General features: G+C 37.9%; 1 protein-coding gene across 1 annotated transcript in view; it reads left to right on the top strand.

The window, feature by feature from the left end:
* The first annotated feature begins 202 nt into the window (after window positions 1-202).
* Window positions 203-25,794, top strand: part of LOC137445627 (dynein axonemal heavy chain 5-like) — a 169,128-nt gene continuing 143,536 nt past the window's right edge. Inside the window, exons 1-18 of the mRNA XM_068147494.1 lie at window positions 203-365; window positions 4,533-4,633; window positions 5,727-5,915; window positions 6,021-6,095; window positions 8,378-8,464; window positions 9,527-9,598; window positions 12,377-12,478; window positions 13,372-13,558; window positions 15,171-15,336; window positions 15,449-15,542; window positions 16,690-16,788; window positions 18,281-18,462; window positions 20,529-20,648; window positions 21,373-21,574; window positions 22,435-22,530; window positions 23,270-23,443; window positions 23,536-23,625; window positions 24,340-24,495. Of these exons, the coding sequence (XP_068003595.1) occupies window positions 203-365; window positions 4,533-4,633; window positions 5,727-5,915; window positions 6,021-6,095; window positions 8,378-8,464; window positions 9,527-9,598; window positions 12,377-12,478; window positions 13,372-13,558; window positions 15,171-15,336; window positions 15,449-15,542; window positions 16,690-16,788; window positions 18,281-18,462; window positions 20,529-20,648; window positions 21,373-21,574; window positions 22,435-22,530; window positions 23,270-23,443; window positions 23,536-23,625; window positions 24,340-24,495 (2,355 nt within the window). The remainder of the gene's footprint in view (window positions 366-4,532; window positions 4,634-5,726; window positions 5,916-6,020; window positions 6,096-8,377; window positions 8,465-9,526; window positions 9,599-12,376; window positions 12,479-13,371; window positions 13,559-15,170; window positions 15,337-15,448; window positions 15,543-16,689; window positions 16,789-18,280; window positions 18,463-20,528; window positions 20,649-21,372; window positions 21,575-22,434; window positions 22,531-23,269; window positions 23,444-23,535; window positions 23,626-24,339; window positions 24,496-25,794) is intronic.

The following is a 25,794-nucleotide window of genomic DNA, read 5'->3' as shown; positions in this document are numbered from 1 at the left end:
CCTTAGAGGAGCTGCTTAGATTTTCTCATTTTAAATTAGAAGATAAAAGTACTTTAATTTTCTTTTATTTTCCTTGCTAGTCTATCATATTGGTGCTGTAACAGGGATAAAAATAATGAAGGTGTAATTGATTGTTACAATGTTCTGTTGTGTGGTGTTTTTCTTTATTATTGGTTTAGGTTGATTTTTCTGTGGTGGAGTGATGGAGGAGTCTGAGGGACATGAAACTGAGTTAGGGGGAAGAGTTGACCCTAATTCATGTTGTGGTCACGCTGCACAGCAGGAATCAGAACAACTGAGAGCAGCACAGCCTTCTTCCAAACCTGACGTTGAGCTTTGCCCACCTCTCATTGCTATAAACAAAGGTAAGAGATTGTAAGTACTTCCTGTTGCCTTTGTATGGAAAAAAAATCCAGAAACAAAATGGGAAAACAATTATTAAATAGAGTGTTTAAGTTTATAACGTATGTATGTATACTGAGTGGGTACGTGCAACTCTGATCCCTTAGCAAATTTCCTAGTGTTCAATCATAGTAACATGATTAGAATAATTTTTGTGGAATTAAAATGAGTAATAGCCTATAGTATGGCATATAGCATGCTATCTCTTGTCCAGAATATATTAACAGTGATAATTGATTGAATGATTAGTTCCAAGGTTGTTGAACATGGCCTCACAATGACATTAGCTGTCCCTTTCTCTGTACTTTTGAGTGCATCCCATCACGTTCCATGCATTTATGTATGCCCACTTTGCTTCAGTATTCTCTAAGATGAACTTTTTTCACAAAGTAAGGGAATATAAAAGCAAAGTGAGCATATGTAAATCCATGGGCCCTGATGGGATGCATCCAAGAGCGTGGAGAGAAAAGGCATCGTGAGGCCATGTTCAATAATCTTTGAATGTTCATGGCAACTGGGAGAGATGCCTGAGGCCTGGAGGAAAGATAATATCACTTGTTTCTCCAAGAAGGAGAACCCAGAGAACTATGAAATAATCAGTCTAATCTCAGTCCCCTGGAAGGTGATGGAGCAGCTAATCCTGGATACTGTTTCCAGGCACATGAATGTCAAAAAGGTGATTTGGAATAGTCAGCATGAATTCACCAAGGGAAGAAATGTTTGACCAACCTTTTGCAATGAAATTATTGCTAGGTAGGTGAGGGAAGTGCAGTGGATATGATCTGTCTTTTCTTCAGTAAAGCTTTTGACATTCTCCTGTTTAGATTTTTTTAATTGTGCCCCTTGAGGCAAATTAAACATTTGTGCCAAAATGTAAAAATAATAAAATAATGAACAATACATTAGATGGTCTGACTGCCATAACTGGTTCTATGAGAAGTCTGCACAAATACTTCATAAGGTGGTTCTTTATACACTTGCACCAGCTCCGAGTTCATCAAGTATTTCATGGAGCCTCGTGACCTAGCCTTGAGTCCAACCTGCAGATCTGATGCCCAGAGGTAGATCCTGAGCCTCACGTTCTAGGATTGCTACAAGACAAGGCTGTGGATGTTTCTTATCATCAAGGGAAACTGCACTCCTTTAGGAGGAGTTGTTCTGTCATTCTGGCATTCCTGCTTCCATCCAGCTTAACCCTTTCTGCAGTTGTTCATTCTTGCTTTCCATGCCAAATTGTTCCTGGATCACATATTACCACTGCTGAACAGTTACAATTTTAATTTCCTCTTCAGTAAAATCCTCTTAGAGAACCGAATGAAGTGTGGACTAGCTAAGTGGATGGTGAGACAGCTTGAAAACTTTCTGAACAGACAAGTCCAGAGGGTAGTGATCAGCATCACAAAGTCCAGTTGGAGGCCAGTAGGTAGTTGTGTACTCTAGAGGTCAGTACTGGGTCCAGTTCTGGTTAACATCTTCATTAATAATCTGGATGATGGGGCAGGGTGTACCCTTAGCAAGGTTGCTGATGATGCAAAACTAGGAGGGATAGCCAATACACCAGGAGGTTGTGCTGCCATCCAGAGGGATCTCAAGATTCTGGGGAGTTGGGCTGACAGGAACTTCATGCAGTTCAACACAGGGAATTGTAAATTCCTGCACCTGGGGAGGAACAAACCTAGGTCCCAGGACATGCTGGGCTCTAACCAGCTGGAAAGCAGCTTGGCAGGAAAGGACCTGAGGGGCCTGCTTTACATCAAATTGAACATGAACTACCAATGGGCTTTTGTGGCAAAGAAGGTTAATGATACCATGGGCTGGGTGAGGAGTGTTGCCAGTAGATCAAGGAGGGAGTCATAGAATTATAGAATCATAGAATCAATAAAGTTGGAAAAGACCTCAGAGATCATCAAGTCTAACCTGTCACCAACACCTCATGACTACAAAACCATGGCACCAAGTGCCACATCCAATCCCTTTATGAACACCTCCAGGGATGGTGACTCCACTACCTCCCTGGGCAGTCCATTCCAATGGCCAACAACTCTTTCTGTGAAGAACTTTCTCCTCACCTGGAGCCTAAACTTCCTCTGGCGCAGCTTGAGACTGTGTCCTCTTGTTCTGATGCTGGTTGCAGGGTCCCCTCTGGTGAGGCTTTCCTTGGAGCACTGTGTCCAGTTCCAGGGCTCCCCAGAGCAAGGGAGACTGGGACATAGTGAAGATTGTCCATTGAAGACCTGTAAAGATGATGAATACACCTTGAGAACTGTGTCCAGTTCTGGACCTCTCAATTTAAGCAGGATATTGAGACACTTGAACATCTCCAGAGAAGGGCAACAAGGCTGGTGAGAGGTCTTCAGCACAAGCCCTGTGAGGAGAGGCTGAGGGAGCTGGGATTTTTTAGCCTGGAGAAGAGGAGGCTCAAGGGAGACCTTATTGTTGTCTGTAACTACCTGAAGGGAGATTGTAGCCAGGTGGGGGTTGGTCTCTTCTCCCAGACAACCAGCACCAGAACAAGAGGACACAGTCTCAAGCTGCACCAGGGGAAGTTTAGGCTCGAGGTGAGGAGAAAGTTCTTCACAGAAAGAGTCATTTGTCATTGGAATGTGCTGCCCAGGGAGGTGGTGTAGTTGCCATCCCTGGAGGTGTTCAGAAAGGTATTGGATGTGGCACTTGAAGCCATTGTTTAGTTAGTCATGAGGTGTTGGGTGATAGGTTGGACTTGATAATCTCTGAGATCTTTTCCAACCTTATTGATTCTATAATTCTATGAATAGAAAGAGCAGAGGTAATGAGCACAAACTGAAACACAGGAGATTCTGTCTGAACATGAGGAAACACTTTTTCACTCTAAAGGTGATCAAGCACTGGCATGGTTTGCCCAGTGGGGTTGTGGAATCTCCATCCTTGGAGACATTAAAAAATCATATGGACATGGTCTTGAGAAACTATCTTTCTGTGGCCCCGCTTGAGCAGGACCTCCAGAATTCCTTTCCAGTATCAGCCTTTTTATGATTCTGTGAATAATACATTACAATCAGGGGAAAAGAGACACAATCTGCAAGAAAATTTATAAGGAAATCTTGTGCTATTAGAATATTAATTTTAGTCACAATCTCATCATTTATTTAGACTAGATTAAATAGTAGTTTAAAGCTTAGTGCTTGAGCACTACCACATGCTCCACTGGGGATCCTATTTGCTGACAAGGATGGGACCTAAGTACAATTTTCTGAAAAATAAAATGTTTAATTTTTCTTGAACAAAAAGCAAGCTGCAGCAATTACAAATAGTCTTGTCCAGTACTTTCAAATAATGATCCTTTTGAAGCTCTCTAAAACTATTTCTGTTAAGGAAAGGGAAAGCAATATTTTAGGAATGTTTTGTAATGAATTTTTTGTGTGTGTACGTGTGAGAAATGGTGACTGGCTAGAGGTAAATTATTGCATGAGGGAAACATAAATACTCATATTTGTTACTTAAATGATTTTAAAATATTCAAATCCTAATTTCTAGGAAAAACAAAGGCATGCAATAAATGTTTTATTTAATAACTTCAAGGGCCTCTAAAGCTCTTAAGGAGGCTTAAAAAATCAACAGAAGATAGTTCCACACTCTGATATGTGCCCTGGCTTTATTGCAAATATTACTAAGCTTTATTCTTCAGATATTCTGTGTGCTCAAGCTGTCTTGCAAGTCTCTGCAAGTAACAAGTTTGTTAGAAATGCAGCAGACTGACAATCAGAATTTAGATGAAGAAGTAACAGAAGAGGAATAACTGTCTGACGATAGCAAGTGTGAAAAATTACAATATTTCAGAGTCTCTATTTTGTGCAGAATTGGTTCCTTCAAGCTAGTACCTTAAATTGTTTTCCCTTACTTCTACTGCCATCAGTAGGGATTGTTTGAAATTGAACTTTAGATAAAAGCCATTATAAGACATCTTTTCCTCCTAATGGATTCTTAGGATTTCTGCTGAGGCACAGGTTTTCCTACTGTTCCTTTCATGCCTCCTTTTCCCCAGCCTTAGAAGTGTTCATCCAGCAGAAACTAAGATACAATACTGCAGGTCTCATAAATGCATTTGTTGTGCTATACCTGAATAATTAAAACTTGTCACTTTTTTTAACTAGAACCAGAAGGTAAGCATCATAGACATGGAGGGGACCTGAAAACAAGGAGTACCGAGCTAGTATCTGCTGTCACAGGATCACCTTTGACTACTGTTCTTCCGGCAAGTGTTTTCCTGCTAAAATAGGTGGTGACTCAGCTACCTTTTGTCTGTTAATTTTTTTCCCCTCTACAGATTATTCTTGAAGTCTTCATTGATAAAAGTTTGGCCCAATACTGGAGGGTGCTGAGTTCCTGAGTCTGTGTTAGTTATAAACAAAAGCAACACCGACCCAACTCAAAAGCGTTGGCAGTGTCAGGCCATTTACTTTCTGTGCTGGCAATATGTGTTGCTGGGATTTTAGTTTGGGTTTCTTTTGGTTGGTTGGTTCAGTTTTTTGGTAATTTTGTTTGTTTGTTTGTTTGTTTCCATGTAGCTTCAGAAGATTATCTGTTAACTTTAAAATGTCATTCACTGTATCTATTTTCAGTCTTGTTCCTACTGTTACAAAGCTTTTAAAAAATCCTTTGTTCGCATAAATTGTGAAGGGTGAGTGTCAGGAGGATGAAGCCAGGCTCTTCTCAGTGATGTGTAATGACAGGACAGGGGGCAATGGGTGCAAGCTGAGCACAGGAGGTTCTATGTGAGCATAAGGGAAAATTTTGTTCACTGGGAGGGTGACAGAACACTGGAACGTTCCAACCGCTGATGTTCTGTGATTCTGCCGCTACTTCTATACGTTGATATTTAGCATCAATTGTATATTCATTCCAGTGGTAACTGGTTTTATAGTGGATTTGGCTTATTTATTTCCTTTGAGGTAGTAACTTGATACTATATGCTAAACTGCTGGCAGTATACAGATAGGTCCAATCTCATATCTGGAGAATGAATATATAGGTTGTTTGAAGCTGGACTCACAAAGCTGAGATTTGAATTAGAGCCCTTCTAGTGCTAATTTTTTATTGCAACCTTAGCCTTCATCCACATCTGATTCTGAGGTCCTGATCTGAGTTTTCTGATTGGAAGTTTCCTTTGTAGCAGTTGTATACTGCTTTACACCTATCAAGTACTTCTGTGAAGTAAATGATTACTGATCTTTTCTCTCTGCATTCCTTAGATATAATTTTTAATGTTTCTGCTTGAAGTAGTTTATGAAAGCAGCTTAAAGAATCTTTCTATAACAAGGTTTTGTGGCTGTTTTTTTGTTTTTCAGACAACTGGTAACAAAAGCATAGTACTTTCCAGTGAAATTAGAAAAGAACTAGCCAAGCAAGCCAAAGTCACCAAAGAGGAGAGAAGAGCTCAGATAGATGAAAGGCACAGATACTTGGTTTCAAGATTAGCAGATGGGATAGGCTTAAGTGAGCAGCAAGTGGAGGAGGCCGTTATTTCTGATGACAAGGTAAAGATGATTATGATGATGATGATGATTATTATATGTATTCCCTAAATTTCCAGTCTTTTGAAACTACTTCACAATGAACTACAATTCTAATTTTGTGTTTAGTTTCAGCTTATAGAACAATTCTTTGCCCCTGGTGGACTTAAAAAGTTGCTCTTCTTTTACCAAGATGTATTTCAGGTATGTTTCTGTAAGTACTCCTGCAAAAGCAAAGTTGCATTAAAAAATTTTCCAAAATTCAGAAAATCTTCAGGGAGGTTTTTTGCTGTGTATGCCAATGAGGAAACAACTTGGTTCTCGTTGTTTGCATGCTGCAATCTTGGTTTACATTAAAGCAGGAGAATGCCCATGCGGCATGTTTTGATAGTGTTTTCACAAAAGAAAATTGAGAAATGACTGAGTATGTTAAAAATCCAGATTTCAGAAATTATAAAGACAATTGAGGCAAAGTATTCACAGCACTCAGAGTATAGAATACTAGATTGCTAATACAAGTGTTACAGGAAAGGGGGAACTGTCTGTGTAAGAACTGGTTTTGCCCTCTCCTATTTTAAACTGTACCAGCTGCACTATGGACAAAGCACAGATTCAAGAGAGTAAAAAATGATGAACTTTCCTTCTAAATTAAGGTGGCTTCATGTTCAAGTCTGTACTATACTGTGGAAAATAATCTTAAGATTGAAAAACTCTAACTAGAAATAAGGTAATTGTGGTCCCCAAGATGTATTCCTCTTGCTTTCAGTTTTGAGAAGCCTTTGCATAAAAAGCAAAATCATTTGTTCATCTTTCAGTGACTATGTGATATCAGAGGGTGCTAGGGGACCTTGAATTTGGCAAACATGGCTGCTGCAGGCTTCCTGCAGTGCAGAAGTCCTTGTTCAGTCCTTTCAGGTTATGCCATTGAGGAGACTTTTTAGGGTGAGCTAAGTCACTATGTGGTGGTATTTGAGATTTGTTGGGGAGAAAAGCTGATTAATAATGCTTGATAGTTATTTAAGAGCAGGAACGAATTACAGATTCATTATAACCTAGATAAGTTAAAAGAACTTTTGAGTGTTATGGGAATTGCTTAGAGGCTTTGCAAAGCACGGAATGCACTCAGCTGTCAAAACAGTTTAATCAGTTTTTACTTTCACTGGGACCATGCATGCACATTTCAGGGATGAATGTGTTGTTCTCTGACATAAATCAAGATGAAACTAAAAATCTTGAAATTGTTTTCCTTAACTGCCAAGCCAGAAATATATGCCCAGCTCGAGATGAATGAAACCTTTCATTTCTGGAATTAATTTTGGTTTATTTTGGTCTTTTTCATAATTAAATCATGAATTTATGAACATCTTGTTGCAAAAGCAGCATAGCATAAAAATAAATATCTCTAGTGGAAAGTATGAATGCCATCTCTAGCATCTTTCACCCCATCCTGATGAGTCAAGAGACCTCATTAAATTCACTGTTCTGTCAGTAGTATGATTTCAAACATATTGGAGAATTTGAGATTACCTGGGGGTGGTGTCATACATGTTTGCTCTGTTCTGAGCCATTGTTAGCCATTCTTGGAGACAAAATACTGACCAGGGAAGACTGCTGGTCTGGCTGACTAGGCATATTCTTACCAAGATTTGTCAAAGATCCTTTCTTCAGTGCTGCTCATCTCTCTTTTCCACCAGCTTGGGTACATGATGGATACAGGTTGGAAGAGACCTTCAAGATTATCATGTCCAACCTATCATCCAACACCACCTAATCAACTAAACCATGCAACCAAGCACCCTATCAAGTCTCAGATAAGGCTAATTTGGAATAGAAGTAGGGAGCCACACATTTAGTCTAACAGGCGAGGAACATTTTTGGTTATAGGGGGTGGCCTCTCCTCAACTCTAGAGAGAAATATACCTGCAGGCTTCTTCCACATTATTTTTCTGTTACATTCTTTCAAGTTTCAATAGATTATTTTCCAAAGTATGTCAGAGAATTAGTAGGAAGAAGGGCTTCATTAGGCTGAAACTGTTTTGTTACTTCAAACATAAGAGGTTGTAGATACATCTCAGTGGAGAGAGACCAGTACCAACAAGGCTTCTCAGAGTTGAGTTTTTCGGAGTGATGACATATGGTTAAAGACATGGACAGAAAATTAAATTTTTTTGCACTTTTTGGCAGGCTCTAGCTGACAGTGTTGCTTGTGAATCCCACTCACTATTACATTATGACTGCAGACCAGGCACATGACTCATTTTGTATGAGACACCCAGTTTGTTTCCATGGAGAGCTATAAAACCTTTTTGGGGGGATTGTGAGATTCTTGCAAAGCTTATTCTCTAGATAAAGCCAACCTCATGATTTATATCTGAGAATCAGTAAATAAGTCAGAATGATCTTAGTTATAATTCACATAGTCAAATACAATGTGGTATTTGTGTGATAATTTTTATTTTATTAACCTCTCATAATTTAATTGCTAGCAAAACTCAAATGCATCACTGAAGCCAGATGGGTCAACGAACAGTTTGCTTCAGAAGAAGTTATTTATTACCATGGGTTCTACTGAGGTATGGTTGAAAAATTCATTAGGTGACTGTGGTGGGTGTCACTTGAAAAAATGTAACATAATGTCTGTGCATTATTCAAGAGTGTGTTTAGAACAGTCATTAAGATTTCTGAGTTATTTTATTCTTTCCATCTCTTTTGGGAGGAATTGGATGTACCATATACAATTTTCTTTGAATAAGGCTTGGTGATGTCTTTTTTTCCCCCCTCCCAATGAGCTTATATTAACATTGTCTTAGAAAAGACATAGCTGAAGAATTCTGACTTATTTTGGGAGAGAAATGAGGTTTGTTCCTCTGACAGTTGGACTAACTGAATGGCTTTTAAAATTTGTTATAGGTATTATTAGATTTAATAGGTTAAAAAATAAACTTTGCTGCAGTACAGATTTGGAACTTTTACATTACCTCAGCCCATTGAAAAGATGAAAATAGATGTTAATGAAGTATTTGGATCAGAAGTTGTTAGTAATCTTTAAGTTCCCTTTTTAAAAAATGAAATAAATGTTAGTTCTAAGATGATCCGTTTCTGGTCTAAGTATCAATGGAAAGTGATTTATTGGAAAGCTGAGGATATCTTTAGGGTTTCTTTTTCAGTTAGTTTATGTTGTCAGATTCAGAAAGGCATTAGACAATCTCCTAGGAAAATCTATAAGTGGATACTAAACTGACTAGAGAGGAATATATCATATACTAGCTCTCATACAATGGTTCCAGGTCATCAGGGAATACAAAAGAACGGAGCCTAGGAAGCAGCCTCTCTCACAAGCTCTCCCTTAGCTGTATTCTCTTAGTAGAGAAGCAATACTGGACTGGCCTGCCAAGAACACTTTTTACATCCTTATGTGAAATGGAGAAAAACTAGTATTTGATTGGGACAGATTTTCAAATATTCTACAAACAGTTCATGACCTTTTTTACTATTAAGGATTGTAGAGTTTCTTTTTAGCACAAAGTTGTTCACAAGTTGTTATCAACTTATTTTACTTGACAAGTTGTTAAGTAAATTACTTTTACTGTACCCATGTGTTCTTGTAAACTGTATGCATTTTGTTCTTTTTACAGGACTTTACTGGTACCTGTGCATTTTTCCTAAGGACATCAGATAAAGCTATAACTGCATCAAATGTTTCCCAGGTCAGACCAAAATCATACAATGTTTGCAGTGTACTTAATGTTTTCTTTGACCTTCTTTTATGCAGCAGGAGTAACAAAAAGATGTGGGCAATTATTTCATACAGATATCTTTGTTTAACATAGAGGTTCTTTTCTATCTGAATAATTGTGTTCCAGTAATGTTCTCATTATTTGAAAATTAGCTACAGCATTATTATTAAGAACAAAATTTGAATTAATGAAAATTCATTATTAATCTGTCATTAAAATATACATTTTAATGGCAATAGGGGATAAAGCCCTAAACCAAGAGAGTTTTTTTTAAGTAATAAGCCTAAGTTATGGAAATGCTGTGTTTAAGTAAATATACCTTTTAAACTTTAAAAAATAAAGACTGTACTTGAAAGTAACTAAAGTGAGGTTTACCTGCCCTAGTAACTTTAGTAAGATAAGTACTGTTACAGCCTTTTCAGCAATACTCATGTTTCTGACAAATATTTGCAATAGAAAAGCATCCAGATATTAATATCTAAGAAGTTAAAAAAAAAAAGTAATAAGCTTGAAATCATATTCTCAAAAATACTGATGCATTCATTCTTATGCTGTACACATTTTCTCCTTATTCACCACTAACAGGGTAATGGGTTCCATTTGAGCAGGCTGACGCTGTAGTAAGTTTGCTCTCCACCTTCAGTCATGGAAATAAATCATTTCTGTCAGTCACTTATCTCAGCCAGGGGTGCAAAATGTTTTCTAGGCTTCCTTGTCTTGTGCCCTGGCAGCCCTGCTGTACTGCTTCAGTTGGGTACCTGTCAGAATGGTTGTCCAAACTCTTCAGTTAGCTACTGGGATGCCTTCTCTCTCTGCTTGTCTTATGATCACTTTCTTCTGGCAAGGGCTGACATGTAAGTGTCACACTTCATTCCTTGTGTGAAGTAATATCTTTTTGGTGCTATAAAAGGTAAAATGATGAAGCCACAGCTCAGGCTCACATGGTTTGGCAGATTTTGGGTTATCTTGAAGAGCTGTGTAGAACAATTGGAAAGAAAACCTGAGAACCCCCTATAAATACATGGGTTTACCCCTGTTTCTCAAGAGGAATAGCTGACTCTCCAGTGTCCTGTCAAAAGAATTGGAGCAGCTTGTGTGTTGACTTTTCCTGGAGATTCAGATGTCTTTAAAGGCTTAATTTTCCATGTCTTCTCCTCCCTGCACCAAATACAGACTGACATTGTTGCAATCATCTGAAGGGGAGAAATAGAGGTTAGTTTATTTCTTCATTGCCCTTCTTTCCTTCTGCTTTTGTTAGCCTATCCTCTTGCAGAAGGAACTAACTAGGAGTATTTCCTTGTTAGCCATCTTGTGGGCTTTGCCTGCCAGGGAACATGTTCAGACATGCAAAGGAACTTGATCATCCTTCCTTCTTCAAACAGAATGATGCCTTGATTGTCATCTGTAGTTTTTCCACTTTTTGAGAAAGGGCTTTCTATCTTGTAATCCACTGGGATTATAATACTGTAATATTGTTAGAATGTAGTATTCCACCCATGCATAACAAAATGTATTAAATGCTCTTCTTTTGTAGGCAAGTGGGAAAGTAGCAAGAAAAATGTTAGTGAAATTCATAATCAAGATATCCAAGAATGTCAAAGCCACTACAAAAAATCAGTAGTAGTTGTTGTTCCTAAAGCATGTATAATTGCTGTCTTTGTCCAGGTAGAAGTTGTTTAGTAGAATATTCCAGGGCAGAGCTCAGCAAAACATTCATTATGATGAAGATAAAAAATCAGTGTATGTTTGTGCATTTCAGAATTTCTGAGTGAGACTGCCCCTGTGCTAACAAAAGGCATACCCAGAGCCAAAACTGCTAGTCAGTATGGGTCATAGAGAGCATGTAGCCCATGTTCAGGACATGAACCTTTGTTGGCAAAATGGCAGTAGCAGAAAAGCCAACCAGTCCATAAGCAGATAGCATTGGGAAAAGATGCAGTCCTTTGCTTCTTCCAATTTAAGCTGCGTGTTCTGCAGTAAAATTCCACCCACCAGTGCTGACTCTCACTGTCCCCAGCTTCATCCACCCACCAGTGCTGGCTCTTACTGTCCCCAGCTTCATCAATTCACTTCTTGCCTCACACTAACTGGAATAGACTAGAATAAACTATTTCAGTTGGAAGAAACTTGTAACAACCACCTAGGCCAACTGCCTGACCAGGTCAGGGCTGACTGCATTAAAGCGTTATTTAGCGCATTGTCCAAACACCTCTTAAACTCTGACAGGCCTGGGACACTGACCACCTCTCTAGGAAGCCTGTTCTCATGTTTGGCCACTCTCTTGGTAAAGAGCTATTTCTTGAGCATAAGTTCCTTAACAATGATCTGGAGAGAACTGTGCAACTGAAAAAGGGATTTCTTTCCTTATACACTTGTCCTTTTTCAGGCATTTATGATAGATGGAAACTGCTGCTTTAAAAGAGAAATATAGACATATAAGATTAAATCCTAAGATTAATGAATGCATTGGTGATAAATGGTTAGCATTAATGGGTTGCTTGAGTGTTGCTACAATATGGGACCGAATCTTCTGGTGACTCAAATTCAAGGGCAAGTATTGGAATTTCCATCTGAATTTCAGTCTGTGTCCAATCCAGGTTCAGTAGCTGGGGGGCCATATCCTCATGGAACATATGTAGTTATATATATGATGTGTGTATGTGTCTGCCACATGTTTGAATTTCATGCAAATAGTGTAAAGTTGTAGAAATTTACATGCACTCTGCTAATTTTCGTTTCTTCCCAAAGGAGATGAATTTTGGCGTATTTGACTGTAGTAATGGAAATATCCTTCAGGGCTTGGAATTTTTCTTGTCCCAAATCATGATACCAGCACTTAAATCCCAAGAGGTAATCAAATAGTCTTTTTTTCTCAAGAATTTGTGGAATTAAAATACTTGGCTGCTGCAGTCTTGTTTGTGCATCAGCTAAACATAATACAGGCCTTTATCAGAGTAATGCAATTTGTATGTAAGTGTTTGAAATTCATATAGCTATTAGTTTCATGCAATAACATCAGCTGTAATGCTAATGACAAAGGAAAACACAGCATGGCAGCCATACTAAAGTAAAATTGAGATGACAGAAAAGTAGATTAAGTCTGGACTGAAAGATGTGTCAAGTCCTTCTGGCAGCACAAGGAATCAGTCCACGATTTTATTCTAGAGCATGAACAGCACACGCTGTTTCACAGCCAGAGTATCCAGCTTCTTTGAGTTGTGCTTGTTTTGTGGCACTCACAAACCATCACAATTGGTTCTGTTTCTTCCAGAAGTACATGTTCAGAGGTAGGAAGTATAATGAAGATCAATGTCTGTCAAGAATGATGATGTCATAAGCCATATGCTACCATTTTTTCTCACCCAGGAGCAGGGAGAGAGATTAGAAACTTTTTTTTGTGTTTAGAGAGAGCCAAATCAGACTAGGGAAAAAAAAAGACAGCAGTTCAGTGTGAACACAGTGAGAGCAGGAAGATATCTTTATTTCTTGAGAGTCTCTTGCTTGTTTGTCTCTTTTTGTCTAACAGAATAATTAAACCAATGTACATTTTAAAGTATTTATGTTACAGTACAGGTGAGTGTATTTTAAAGGGTGTACTGATAAACCTTTATATACTGCCATGACTAAGGAACACCTCTCTAACATTCTGTGATTCTGTGATAAGATTGCTTTTGTTTTCAGAAAACAAAAGAAGGTGTGATCTTCATTTTCATTTTTTTCCCCATAAATCATAAAATAATCAGAACTGGGGTGCTTTGAAAGAAGGCTTGAAGAACAGCCAGATACAAGACTTTCTATACTCAGTGGATACATTTGTAGATACTTTGTCATCATCAAGACAGAATATAGAAGATAAAATTCAGCTCACAAAGGTGGATATTGATATTTATCTTAGCAACTTACAGAAGCCATCTGACTACATAACTGCAGGTGAGTAATTCATAAGGCAAAGCAAACAGAAAATAAATGTTATTTCATTAGTACAAAAATACTTTGAAGAAAGAAGTCATCTTCCCTGAGCTATAAACATTTTTCAGTTTACTCTTGCCAGCTTTTCTGACTGTGTAATTATAAAGTCATCAATCATTTGCCTGTAATTTAGTTCATGGATCTTAAAGGATTAGGTAGCTCCTTGACATATCATGCATGCATTGCCCTGTGTTCCTTCTGGTTTGCTGGTCAAGTAGTTGTTGGGTGAAGCCAAGCCAAGATGTATTTATTAAAAAAAAAAAAAAAGACAGACAACCCCCCACTTATATGTATATATAAGAAATATCTCTTTAAAACAATAACTTTCCACTGCATGGTCTTTCAGAGTGAAGTAATGCTAAACCAGTCAATTCTTTTGCAATCCCTCTCAGCTTTACATATGACAGGGCAGCTTCTACACAAGAACTGGTGACTCTTAAGATGAGGCAATAACATTACACAGATGGAAAAGTTCTTTACATCTATTTAGTAGTACAAGTTCCAGGAGCCCTAAATATAATGAACCAAGTTGACTGGACTCTTTCAGCTGCAAGGATATTCTAAAAGATGTACTGACTTGTAGATTGATATTGATAATGGTGTACATTACGTGAAACTTTAATACAGAATAGGCTGCAGTGGCAGAAAAAGAGAAATGTGAAGCAAGCAGAAAAGTATCACAGTATCACCAAGGTTGGAAGAGACCTCAAAGATCATCAAGTCCAACCTGTCACCACAGACCTCATGACTAGAGCATGGCACCAAGTGCCACGTCCAATCCCCTCTTGAACCCCTCCAGGTTCTACAGGTGACTACACCACCTCCCTGGGCAGCACATTCCAATGACGAATGACTCGCTCAGTGAAGAACTTTCTCCTCACCTTGAGCCTAAACTTTCCCTGGTGCAGCTTGAGACTGTGTCTTCTTGTTCTGGTGCTGGTTGCCTGAGAGAAGAGACCAACCCCCTCCTGGCTACAACCCCCCTTCAGGTAGTTGTAGACAGCACTGAGGTCTCCCCTGAGCCTCCTCTTCTCCAGGCTAAACAATCCCAGCTCCCTCAGCCTCTCCTCATAGGGCTTGTGCTCAAGGCCTCTCTCCAGCCTTGTTGCCCTTCTCTGGACATGTTCAAGTGTTTCGATGTCCTTCCTAAACTGAGGGTCCCAGAACTAGACACAGTACTCAAGGTGTGGCCTAACCAGTGCAGAGTACAGGGGTACAATGAGTTCCCTGCTCCTGCTGGCCACACTATACACATAATGCATTATGTGGACTTCTGAAATATGGTTCTCCCAAAACACATCAATGTATTTGTTGCCTTACGAACTCATTGTGTTTTTATCTGCTTCCATTGTAAAGGATATGCAATAGTAACAGAGTACGTAGATACAGATAGCATGTGTGTGCATCTTCTTGTTGCACTCTTAATCTTCTCCTATTGTTGGTCAGTGATTTGAATACACCCAGCTTACAAAGCATCTCAGCTATGTTCGACAAGGACATTGCACTTCTGTAGTTAAAAACCTGCATTTCTTTCTTGATGCTTATAAGACTGTCCCATTCTATAATTTTGAAGGTAGTAACACAGAGGTCACTGAGAAACTTGAGGAAGCAGTCACAATTTGGATCAAACAGATACAACAGATTTTAGTGAAGAGTGAACAAATGCGAAGAGAAGCTGATGACCTTGGTCCATCTGCAGAACTGGAATACTGGAAGACAAGAATGACAACATTTAACAGGTTAAATCCTTGCACTAATTCTCACAGATTCTAAAAAAAACAAGCCCCTTTTTAAAAATAAACATACATTTTCATTCCAAAGAGAGTATTAAATGTGTTTCTTTCTTCAAAGCCTTTTAGATGAGATCAAGAGTTCAAGAGTAAAGAAAATTATAAGTATTCTTCAGGCAGCAAGATCAAAGACATTAAAGCAGTGGAAAGAGCTGGTAATCACTATGTTTTAATAAAAAAAATTGAATTAGTACAGTAGTGTATTTGTAAGACAGAATGGAACACAATGCTAAAAATAATTCTCAGTGTTTATACTGTTTCTGTACTGTGGTTTATTATCCTTTTGTTGAAACATAACACTGATGATTTTTAAATTAAACAGATAACTTGAAAAGAAGTCAATGCTTCTATAATATGTCTTTCATTAACATAGTGGGCAAGGTGGTTGTTCAAAAGTAAGTCAGTGCAGCTGGACAACATTTTCTGTGTCTCTCTAGCTATACTGTGTGCGGCACAACTACAGAGATGTCTAAAAGTTTGCTTTTAAAATTGTTAGCTGGATTTTTGTAGCATAGCTGCTACTTCAGATATGTGGGTATCTTTAATGTAAACTTAGGCCAGAAAACCAAAATGATTCTATGATTTTATGAAAATAAGCTATAGACCATGTGCAACCTATCAGACACCTCAAACACCAGAATCCTTTAATACTTAAGAAGGGATTCTGCTGTTTTGAAAAGGGACCAGGAAAACAGTGTCATTGTACTGAGGTTTTGGTTTTGTGCTTAACAGAGTGGAAGACTTTTATGATAAATGGGATTTGGACAAGAGTGTCTGTACAGAGCCAGTGCAAGCCAAGGATGATGAACTAGATTTCTTTCTTCATACAGATTTGCCTCTTAAGTACTGCATAGTTCCACCTATCACCAACAAAATTATATAGAGGGATTAGTTGTGAACTTGTTCTTCCCTAAATCCTAGGAAACACCCTGACACATTTCAGGGATCTTTTATTGAGTTTTGTAGCAGGGGTACAGTGCTGAAACCATTCTAAAATGGAAGTTAGATTATCAAAACTACACTATTGTAATTCTATCAGGAAGGAAAATCTTTGGGGTCTAAGTAAGGATTTCCTCTAAGTCACATCCAAAATATTGCTGATTACCAGGTAGATCTTACCAACTTTCACATGTAAAAGCAGTTATTCCTTATGTAAAGAGGAAATGGCTTATTTGGAAGGACTTCTGTGAGGTAACAGCTGCAAGGTGGAATCATAGTCTTGTGATAGCATGCACTGTAAAAGAGCAAGAACTTGTTCAGTACCCTTTAGCAGTATAAAATCTATCTTTTTTCTTTCTTCAGGATGGTAATGTAACAGTTGCTGCCAATGAAGCTAAAGACAATGTGAGATATTTATATGCACTGGATAATTTTTTTTGTCCACTTGCCAAAGCTTCACCTGTAAGTAAAGACACTTAACATAAAATTCAGAAAAGAAAGGAAAGAGTTTTGCTACTGAAAGAAAGAGATTTCTTTCATTGTTTAACTGCTATGTTTAATGGTTGATGGGCAGCTTTACTCCTTTGGCATTGGTGAATTGAGTTTGCAGATTTTGAATAAGCCAGAGATAATACTACTTTTTGTGTAGGAAACAGATGTCATTCCAGAAGATAATTGAAAGGCATAAGAAAAGTAAGCAAAAGATTATGTTTTTCCCAACCTGGTACTGAGGTGAATTGTCTTTGTGAGGCTGGGCCTCACATACCGTGTTTCTTCCTGTCTCTGTGTTCAGTTAGCAGTTACTCATGATTGTTTTCATGCAAATACCCTAAATAAATCTTAAGCCTTCAACTGAGCTGAAATTGGGCAGTTTCCACTTATTTTACAGATTAAAGCTCTTTCTCACGAAGGTAGCCTGTGTTTCCTGTCATCCTTATTAAAATGATAAAACTTATTTTCAAAACCATGTGGATCTCAGAGTTATTGTTCTAACCAAATTCGAAGATACAGCCGCCAGGCAAAACTGTTAAAGCCTTTTTTTTTTTTTTAATATTCACTATTCTGCCATAATTGGACTTTGAGATACCATACTTCTTTTTTTTTCCTTTCTCTTTTTCTAGACCAGTTCACTGTCTGTTCTGAGTTCTCAGTATTTCTGGCTTACATGTTTTTCTGTGGAATCTGTAGCTCGGTATCCTCAGTAAGAGAAATTATTGTTGCATTGCCTCCCTCTTCTGGAATTCTTTTCTATACAGATGTAGGCAAAAGGAACAAAGGCCAAATTTCTTCTTGCCTTTCCTACATCTAGCCAACTCTTTGTAGCACTGCATGACCTTTTTTCCTTAGGTAGTATATTCCTTTGCAAAGCAGACTATAGTACTTGTTGTGAACTGGAGGCCATGGCTAAAAAGTATACAATGTCTTGGTTTGCTTTGGAAAATCCTGTTCAGGAAGAAGACTTGTTAATTTATTCATTTACTATTCCCCATTTTTCCTTCTTGATCATAGTGTATTAGGTCCCTGCAAATGAATTTGACAGTCCAGTTTATAATGAGATCATAGAATCAATCATAGAATCATAGAATCAATAAGGTTGGAAGAGACCTGAAAGATCATCAAGTCCAACCTGTCACCCAACACCTCATGACTACTAAACCATGGCACCAAGTGCCATGTCCAATCCCCTCTTGATCACCTCCAGGGATGGTGACTCCACCACCACCCTGGGCAGCCCATTCCAATGGCTAACAACTCTCTCAGTGAAGAACTTTCTCGTCACCTCGAGCCTAAACTTGCCCTGGTGCAGCTTGAGACTGTGAGATGTGTAGAAAAACATTGTGTTGCAATCAAAAAGGAGTTTATCCACTGACAAATATATTCACAGGGCTGTCACATTTTCCATTGTGACAATTTTTCAGGAAATCTGAATTGCTGCCTTTTCCATTTGTTGTAGATAACAATGATGGAACATGTACCCAGTTTAATGAATACCATCTGCATGATCTACTGTACATCACCATACTACAACACATCAGAGCGCATGACATCTCTTCTGCTTAAGATCACTAATCAAATGATTAACACGTGCAAGACTTATCTATGTGAAGGTGTTTCAAAAATCTGGGATCTGGACAGGTGATAGAATTTTGATAATTTCATCTTCTTTTGTTAACATTGCAAATAAAATTATAGATTGGTCATCAAGATTATTAAAAGGTAAATTTAAATAGGCCTTGTCCTCCTACCAGACATTATTTCCCATGGGAATTTTGAGCTTGTGACTACTCATATTGCACAGAATGTAGAACTTTGCAAAAAAACTAATGTACCATATGTTGTGCAAATAACTGGTGTTGAAAATCATGTGATGTATGTCAGCATATGTCACTGAATATTGTGGCCCCAAAACAATCTAGCAAATTAGAATTAAAACTAAGGCTCTTCATAAAGTAACTGCAAGGACAAACTAGTAAAGTGTATAGGATGGGATTCAGACTTGTGTTGTCTGAGTAGTCCATGGAGAATGCTGTATGAGCAAACACATGAGGAGCAGAAATTATGCTAGCAAGGCACCTTAAAGTTAGACAAGCCTAAGACTAGGCTTGTTCTTCTCTACTGTTCTTGTTCCATCTATTATTATAGCAATAGTCCTTGTTTTTCAGCACGTTAGGCGCTATACAAAAAATGAACAAGAAATTTGCCTCAGCTCTAAGGAGATTACAATCTAAAACATGAGAAGAGCTTGCAGTCTGAAACATAAGAAGTGAAGAGTGAGATGAGAGGAGGAAAGAGGGATGAAGAAAGCCCAGCAATCATGCAGTGCTGGTCAGCTGCAATGACGGTGTTTTCAGCAAACCTTTTGATGCCTGTGGATGTCTTGTAGGCATCACTTCCATCAAGGATAAAGAAGACATTTCAAGGAAGGGATAAGTTAGCTGCTCTGTGGCTACTTGCAAGGAGCTGCTCCCAAACACTACAGCATAAGCAGTAGCACAGAAATGTTTGTATGAAACTCAACAAGTGGGTGGTGAATACTCACATCACTGGCACACCAAGAGGATCTGAAGGATAAGAAATGAGATAGCCTGGGAAGAACACAGTCAGTTCTATTCATGCTGAAGAGAATAGGGCTTAAGATAAGCATGACATCTCAAGTTATTAACTAGAAATATAATGATTAGAACAATTTATTTAAAGAGTATGATTGGAGCAAGATTATGGTTACTGGAGTGGCAAAGTTTTACAGAGATAGTTGGAATGCCTGTGCTTAAATTCCAGCCAAGTCAAAGGTGACACTGAGGTAACAAGCTAGAAGACATAAATCTAACAAATAATTTGGATTCCTCCTGTATTTTAGTGTGGACAAAGGGAAGATTTCAGAATTTGTCTGTAATCAATTAATCAATTAAGTACTGGTTATGTTTATTCTAAAGAATTAATATAAGTAAATCTAGAATATTTTTGTTTGTTTATTTATTCTAGCTGAATTTACTTTTTGAGGCATTCTTCTAATTTACTTATCTGCTGCCTTTATCCCTGCAATAGTTTCTCTCTCTGTCCCAGTTCGTGGTTTCAGTGTATGAAGTTTGACTATGACTTTAATTCCCAATGATCTTTTGGAAGATCAGAGACAAAGCCAAAGTGTATCAACAGCCTTGGGTAAATGGCTTATGGCTAATTTCCATGCCTCATCTGTGTATCTCATGGTCAGTGAACATCTTTGTAAAAGATATAACTATATGTGGCCTTGGGAGACAAGATCTTCCTGGTTTATCTTTTTAAAGAGGTAACACCTTCCTCATGCGTACTGTAGTCTGGAAAAACCTCTCTCTGGTTGTGTCTGCATAGAAAAAAAAGAAACAAAACAGAGAAAAAAAAATAAGGAAAACCCATCAGCAATACCCAGTCTACAGAAGATGAGATATGGCCAAACTGCAGGCATTCATTACTTGGTCTAAGTCCTTTATGAGCTATGCTGTGAAAGCTTTACTTTGATGTCAGGGAAAACTTGGTTTAAAAATATCCACTCTACATAACACATCTAAACCAAAGACTTTAAACGTGCGTGCTTTCAGGTAATGTATAATTTTGTGTCCTCACTTTTCAAAGTTGCATATCTGACTGGAATGTTCTAATTTTGTTTATACTCTTTTCAAGCTTTTCTTAGGATGATATTCTGTCTTCTGCACTTTCTTCCTCAGACCAGAATTGCTAAAGAGGATACAACAATGCATTTCTCTCAAAGAACTATACCAAACATCCTTTCAGAGAATAAGGGAGGAGCTAAAGGGAAATCCAAGTGACAGGCAATTTGATTTCAGGTAAATAATTCACTCTAATATTGAATCATATTAATTTATACACTTTTTAGATGAGCTTTAATTATATCTGCTGGCTAGCAAAACAAGGTCAATTAAACTGTAGAGTTTGTTATAATCAGAAGATTGCAGATGTTTGGGGTTTTGTATTTGGTATTTGGTTTTTTCTTCCCCTCCCTCCACTCCCCCCCATTCAGGAATAAACCAGTGACAGATTTTTGCCAGCCATTTGCTGATTTAGCAGATGTCCAAGGGAACTTCTGGGAACTTTCCATGTGTTAAATTAATACATATGTTTATATATGGTCTGAAACCCCAGCAAATTTGAGTCATGAATCTAAGTGAAAAGCTTCTAGGGGAATTTAGTCAGCTTTGGGCTGAGTTATCTGTCACAATGCTAAGGAGAGATTTACCTGTATTGGCACTTAAAGCATGAGGCATTTCTTAGTATTGTAAATTCACATTTTGGTCTCCTACAAATGTCTTATTTAAGAGAGTAACACCTGTGAAATGTGGTAAAGGCTTTTAATTAACATTTATAAAGATAAGCATTTTCTTCTGTATATGTAAATGTTTTTTACTTGATTTACAAGTAGTACCGCGTATATTTTTTTTTTAATGTGACCCTTAGTAGCAGTTCTGGTAGAAAATATGTGGGTTAAATAGCAATAAACTATTACATATAGATTTGCATAGCAATCCCTCTGTTGCCTTTTTTTATTGTTAGTGAAAACTATATATTTGGAAAATTTTATACATTCTGTAAACGCTTGGAGAAGATTTCAGACATGAGCAATATTATGGAAAAGCTTTTAGAGCTCCAGTGTATAAAAATAGAAGGTATTGAACAGATCAGTAGTCATTACCAGAGCATTGCTACAAACACCAAATCCAAGCAGTATGATATTCTGGATCACAGGAAAAAAGAGGTACGTACATTCAGCATGTCTCTGACAATCACTCCCTTAATTCTATGCTTTTCACTGTAGTTATGCAAAGGCAAAATTTTAAAACAATGCATATAGTATTTTGCTGTGATAATAATCCTTTTTGTATCTTTTCATACAATTTGAAAGTGTTTGGGGAAATTTGGTTTTCATTTGCAATCTTTCTGTTATATTTCTATAAACTAGGTGTTGTGTGATAGGTAATGTTGCCAACAACTTCTTCTAAGCTTGTTTGTTTTGAGATGTACATATTTTGTGCTGCAGACTGAAAATTAATTCAGGCAGGTTGATGCATTAAGTATAGCTCATCTAGTTGGAAGAGTTTCTCTGTATTACTGAAAATAGTGGAACATTAAAGGCAGTGTTATAATAATGGTTGTAAAGGCACTTAGATGAAGGTTTTAGAGGGAGAAGTGAGTGATATCACCCCCCAGTGCAGACCAGGGTGGTAAAAACTGAGCTAGCTCTTCCAGTGGTAAAAACTGAACTAGTTCTTCCAGTGCTTCAAAGTACCTATGCTGGAAGGGAGCTGCTTTTTTTGAGTTGTAGCCTGCTTGCTCTGCAGGATTAGCAGCCTCACACTAGAAGCGCTGAAAATGCTGACTACTCTCCTGACTTCCTGAACTGTAGCTTGCAACTGTCAGGAACTTTTCTTTATACATTTACATATAGAGTGCCTTTGGCTTTCTTCTAACTGGCTAATGGCTCACATTTCTGTAATACTTGCTGTGTGGTAACTGGAATTTGAGGGGTGTTTAAAAAAATTGTGTGGCTTTCCTGCACCAAAATGGTTGGAGCAATATATAGTTATGGTCTATCTTCCCACTTTTACCCTTTTCTAGTTTGAAAAAGATTACCTTGAATTTAAGAGCCAAGTTGCAACATTGTACGAGTCCATAGAAGAATTTTTGGATTCCTGGTTTGAGAAGACTGTAACTGTAAGCAATTTTACAAATGCAAACCCCTTGTTGTGGTGCTCTGAAAGGCTGAGTAGCCGCAGCTTCTGCTGAATTCCTTCATTACTGCCAGAGTTTTGTACTGTGCTAGTATTGAGAGAGTATAGAAGGACATGAAGCCTGTTACAAATGTTCTAAAAGTCACTTGCACAAGTGACATGATAATGTTCATTAGTACTTAGTGCCAGCTTTATGTTCCACCTTTCTTTTTCAATTTTATAGCCATATTTTTTTACTTTCTTCATCCTGGTGTTCCCCATGCTTCCTGTTGCATTTCTAAGTTATTCATGTTGGACTGGCAGGAGTAATGAAATAATTTCTGCCATCTGTTACCTTAATGTCAAGACTGTTCATTGGTTCAGGCCCTGGTCATAAGATGAGATGTTAATGAAGCATGAGTAATGGTGCAGGTGTTCTACCTCTACTGTTTGCAGAAAAAAAAAAGAATTTAAGAGTTTATTATTATGATTTAAGAGAAAAAATATTAATTATTCCAGTGTGCTGTAGGAGGATGAGTTTCTTTGTTCGTACTATGGTAAATATATTGTCTATGGGACAAAACACAGAAGTAAAATTCACTAACTTGTCTGAGCTGCCTTTCCTAGAAGGCAGCTTGCAAACAACTTAGAAAACATATAAAGTGAAAAAAAAAAACTTCATAAACTATGACTTTTTAAACTATTAACATCTTCTGCAGTAAATAATCCATCCTCATTTTTAGACTGAACAGATGCTGGGACTTCTGATGAAGCTTGAACGAATAGGAGAAGATCATATTGATCTTAACAAGAAGTATACCATTGTCCTTCAGCGGTACAGCCAAGATTTAGAGTTTGTCCAAAAACTCTACCAGAAGCAAAAAGAAAATCCACCTATGCCACGTAATATACCACCAGTAAGAATTAAATAAATGAGAGAGAAAATAGGCTTTGCTTCTTGACCATTTTAAGTTAATGGAAATATGACTTCATATCTTCTTTGTTTTAGGTAACAGGGAAGATTATGTGGGCTCAGCAGTTATACAGAAAAATTGACCATCCAATGACATTCCTTAAAAAGAAAACCACACTTTTGAAGGTTGGAATTAGCAGAGGAGGATTTATACAAGGCTTTCAAGCATGTAGCTAACACACATGATTTATTTTTGTACTTCTAAGCTCATTTTTCTAGCAACTTATATTCAAGCTCATCCAACAGGATGTTAGTGTTTCCTCCAGGATTTGCATTCCTTTTTTGCAGCGTTATCAGTCTATGCCTGGGGACAGTTACTTTCCTTGAGACTTTAAGCTGATGACTTAGGCCAGTGTTCTTGTCTCTTCTGAGACTTGTTCATCTGGATAGCAGCTCTGCTGGCTATGTACCCAAGATGAAAGCCTTCTGTCTGCTATGCTATGTAACGAAGAGGACTGAGATATTTAACCTCAAACACTAACCACACATTTCTATATCTCTCTCAATGGGACATCTGTGCCTTGTATAGGCCCTAGTATAGACTTTGGTTTATGGGCAAGACTGGGAGGAAAAGTCAGGAAAAAAGTTATGTTGTTTAGACCAAAAAGTTATGTTGTTTAGACCAGTTAAATACTTCTTAATAATTGAGTTCCTAAATATATTGCTATGGTTCTGTGTTTTACCTTATTGCTGAAGTAGCATAACTTAAAGTTTTCTGTTTGTTTTGTTTTCCTAATGGTGGTGAGAAAAAGTCTATTGGAGGACATATCTGCCATTTTAGATTCATTGAATTGATTAAATGGTGTTTGCTCTTTTCCTCCCCCCCACCTCGAATTGCAGACACTGGAAATGAAAAAGATTGTTAAAAGCTACAACAAAATAGCTGCAGTTCTTCTGGAATTTGAACTTATTTATCATAGAGCCTGGTGCAGTTTTGCTGACCAGGCTAGAAATGCTCTGTGTGCTTCCTTACTTGTCAGGCACCCAGAAACGAAGGTAAGTATGATTTATTCTCTGTATTACTGTTGTATTGTTTAGTATTACACATGCTACTTTAATCATATCACAGATAGACAAGCACAGCATTAAAGCAGTCCTAAGAGGAGTGAAAAAAGGAATGACTTGAATTGGTGTGTTTGGTTTTTTAAAAATTATTATTAATTTTTAAATTTATTTTTGTTCTTTTTGTATATATTTGTGGTACAGACTTCATCTTGTTTCTTGGTTTTGCAATCTCATTAATTTGCTTTCAAAACTGCTTGATGAGGCAGAAAATCTTACCATTCTTCACAGATGATTTTTTTCTGCTGTGGTGCAGAGAAATTGTGTTTAAAGTGTGGCATTTTTTGAACTTATGATTGCATCATTGACGACTAGAGCTTAGTTTTCAAATTTATTTATCATCTTAATAGCATTTAGTGCCTCAACAATTGTACAGAGATTAACCTTCACAACATATTCCCTAGTCTACTGATGAAGAAACTGATATGAAAAGGCAAATTAGCTTTCACAGAGTGTAGCTGCAAAACTTAAATTAAACTTCCCAAGCTTAATTCTGATTAACTTGATCTAGTTGGAGATGTCCCTACTTGTTGCAGGGGAGTTGAACTACATGACCTTAAAGGTCCCTTCCAACCCAGTGCATTCAATGATTCCATGATTCTATAAGTCACAGCAACGAAGTGCTTAGGGCACAGTGAGGGAGTGACAGGAAATTGAAATTAGTATCTTTGTTGATTAATACATCCTAAAATCCAAGTATATGTAGAGGACCATAATGATCTGTGTAGAAACACGGGTATCTGAAGGGAGGTTGTAGACAGGCGGGGACTGGTCTCTTCTCCCAGGCAACCAGCACCAGAACAAGAGGACACAGTCTCAAGCTGCGACAGGGGAGGTTCAGACTGGATGTTAGGAAGAAATTCTTCACGGAGTGATTACCCATTGGAATGGGCTGCCCAGGGAGGTGGTGAAGTCACCATCATTGGAGGTGTTTAGGAGGAGACTTGATAGGGTACTTGGTTGCATGGTTTAGTTGATTAGGTGGTGTTGGATGATGGGTTGGGTGTGATGATCTTGAAGGTCTCTTCCAACCTGGTTTATTCTATTCTATTCTATTCTATCCACTCAAAAAATGTTCTTTACTCAACTACATTGTGATATATTACAGTTACATCACAGCAGGGGGGTTGGACTAGATGACCTCTGGAGGTCCCTTCCAACCCAGTGCTGTGTGACATATAGTCACCAAACTACTGCCTTATTTTCTATTTCTTCTTTCCTTCCCATACTGTT

The sequence above is a fragment of the Melanerpes formicivorus genome, unplaced genomic scaffold (assembly GCF_026170545.1).
Source record: "Melanerpes formicivorus ecotype bairdi unplaced genomic scaffold, bMelFor1.0.p_v2 SCAF_15, whole genome shotgun sequence".
Classification (NCBI taxonomy): Eukaryota; Metazoa; Chordata; class Aves; order Piciformes; family Picidae; genus Melanerpes; species Melanerpes formicivorus.
Note: the sequence above shows the minus strand (reverse complement) of the source record. Positions and strands in the feature narration are given on the sequence as shown.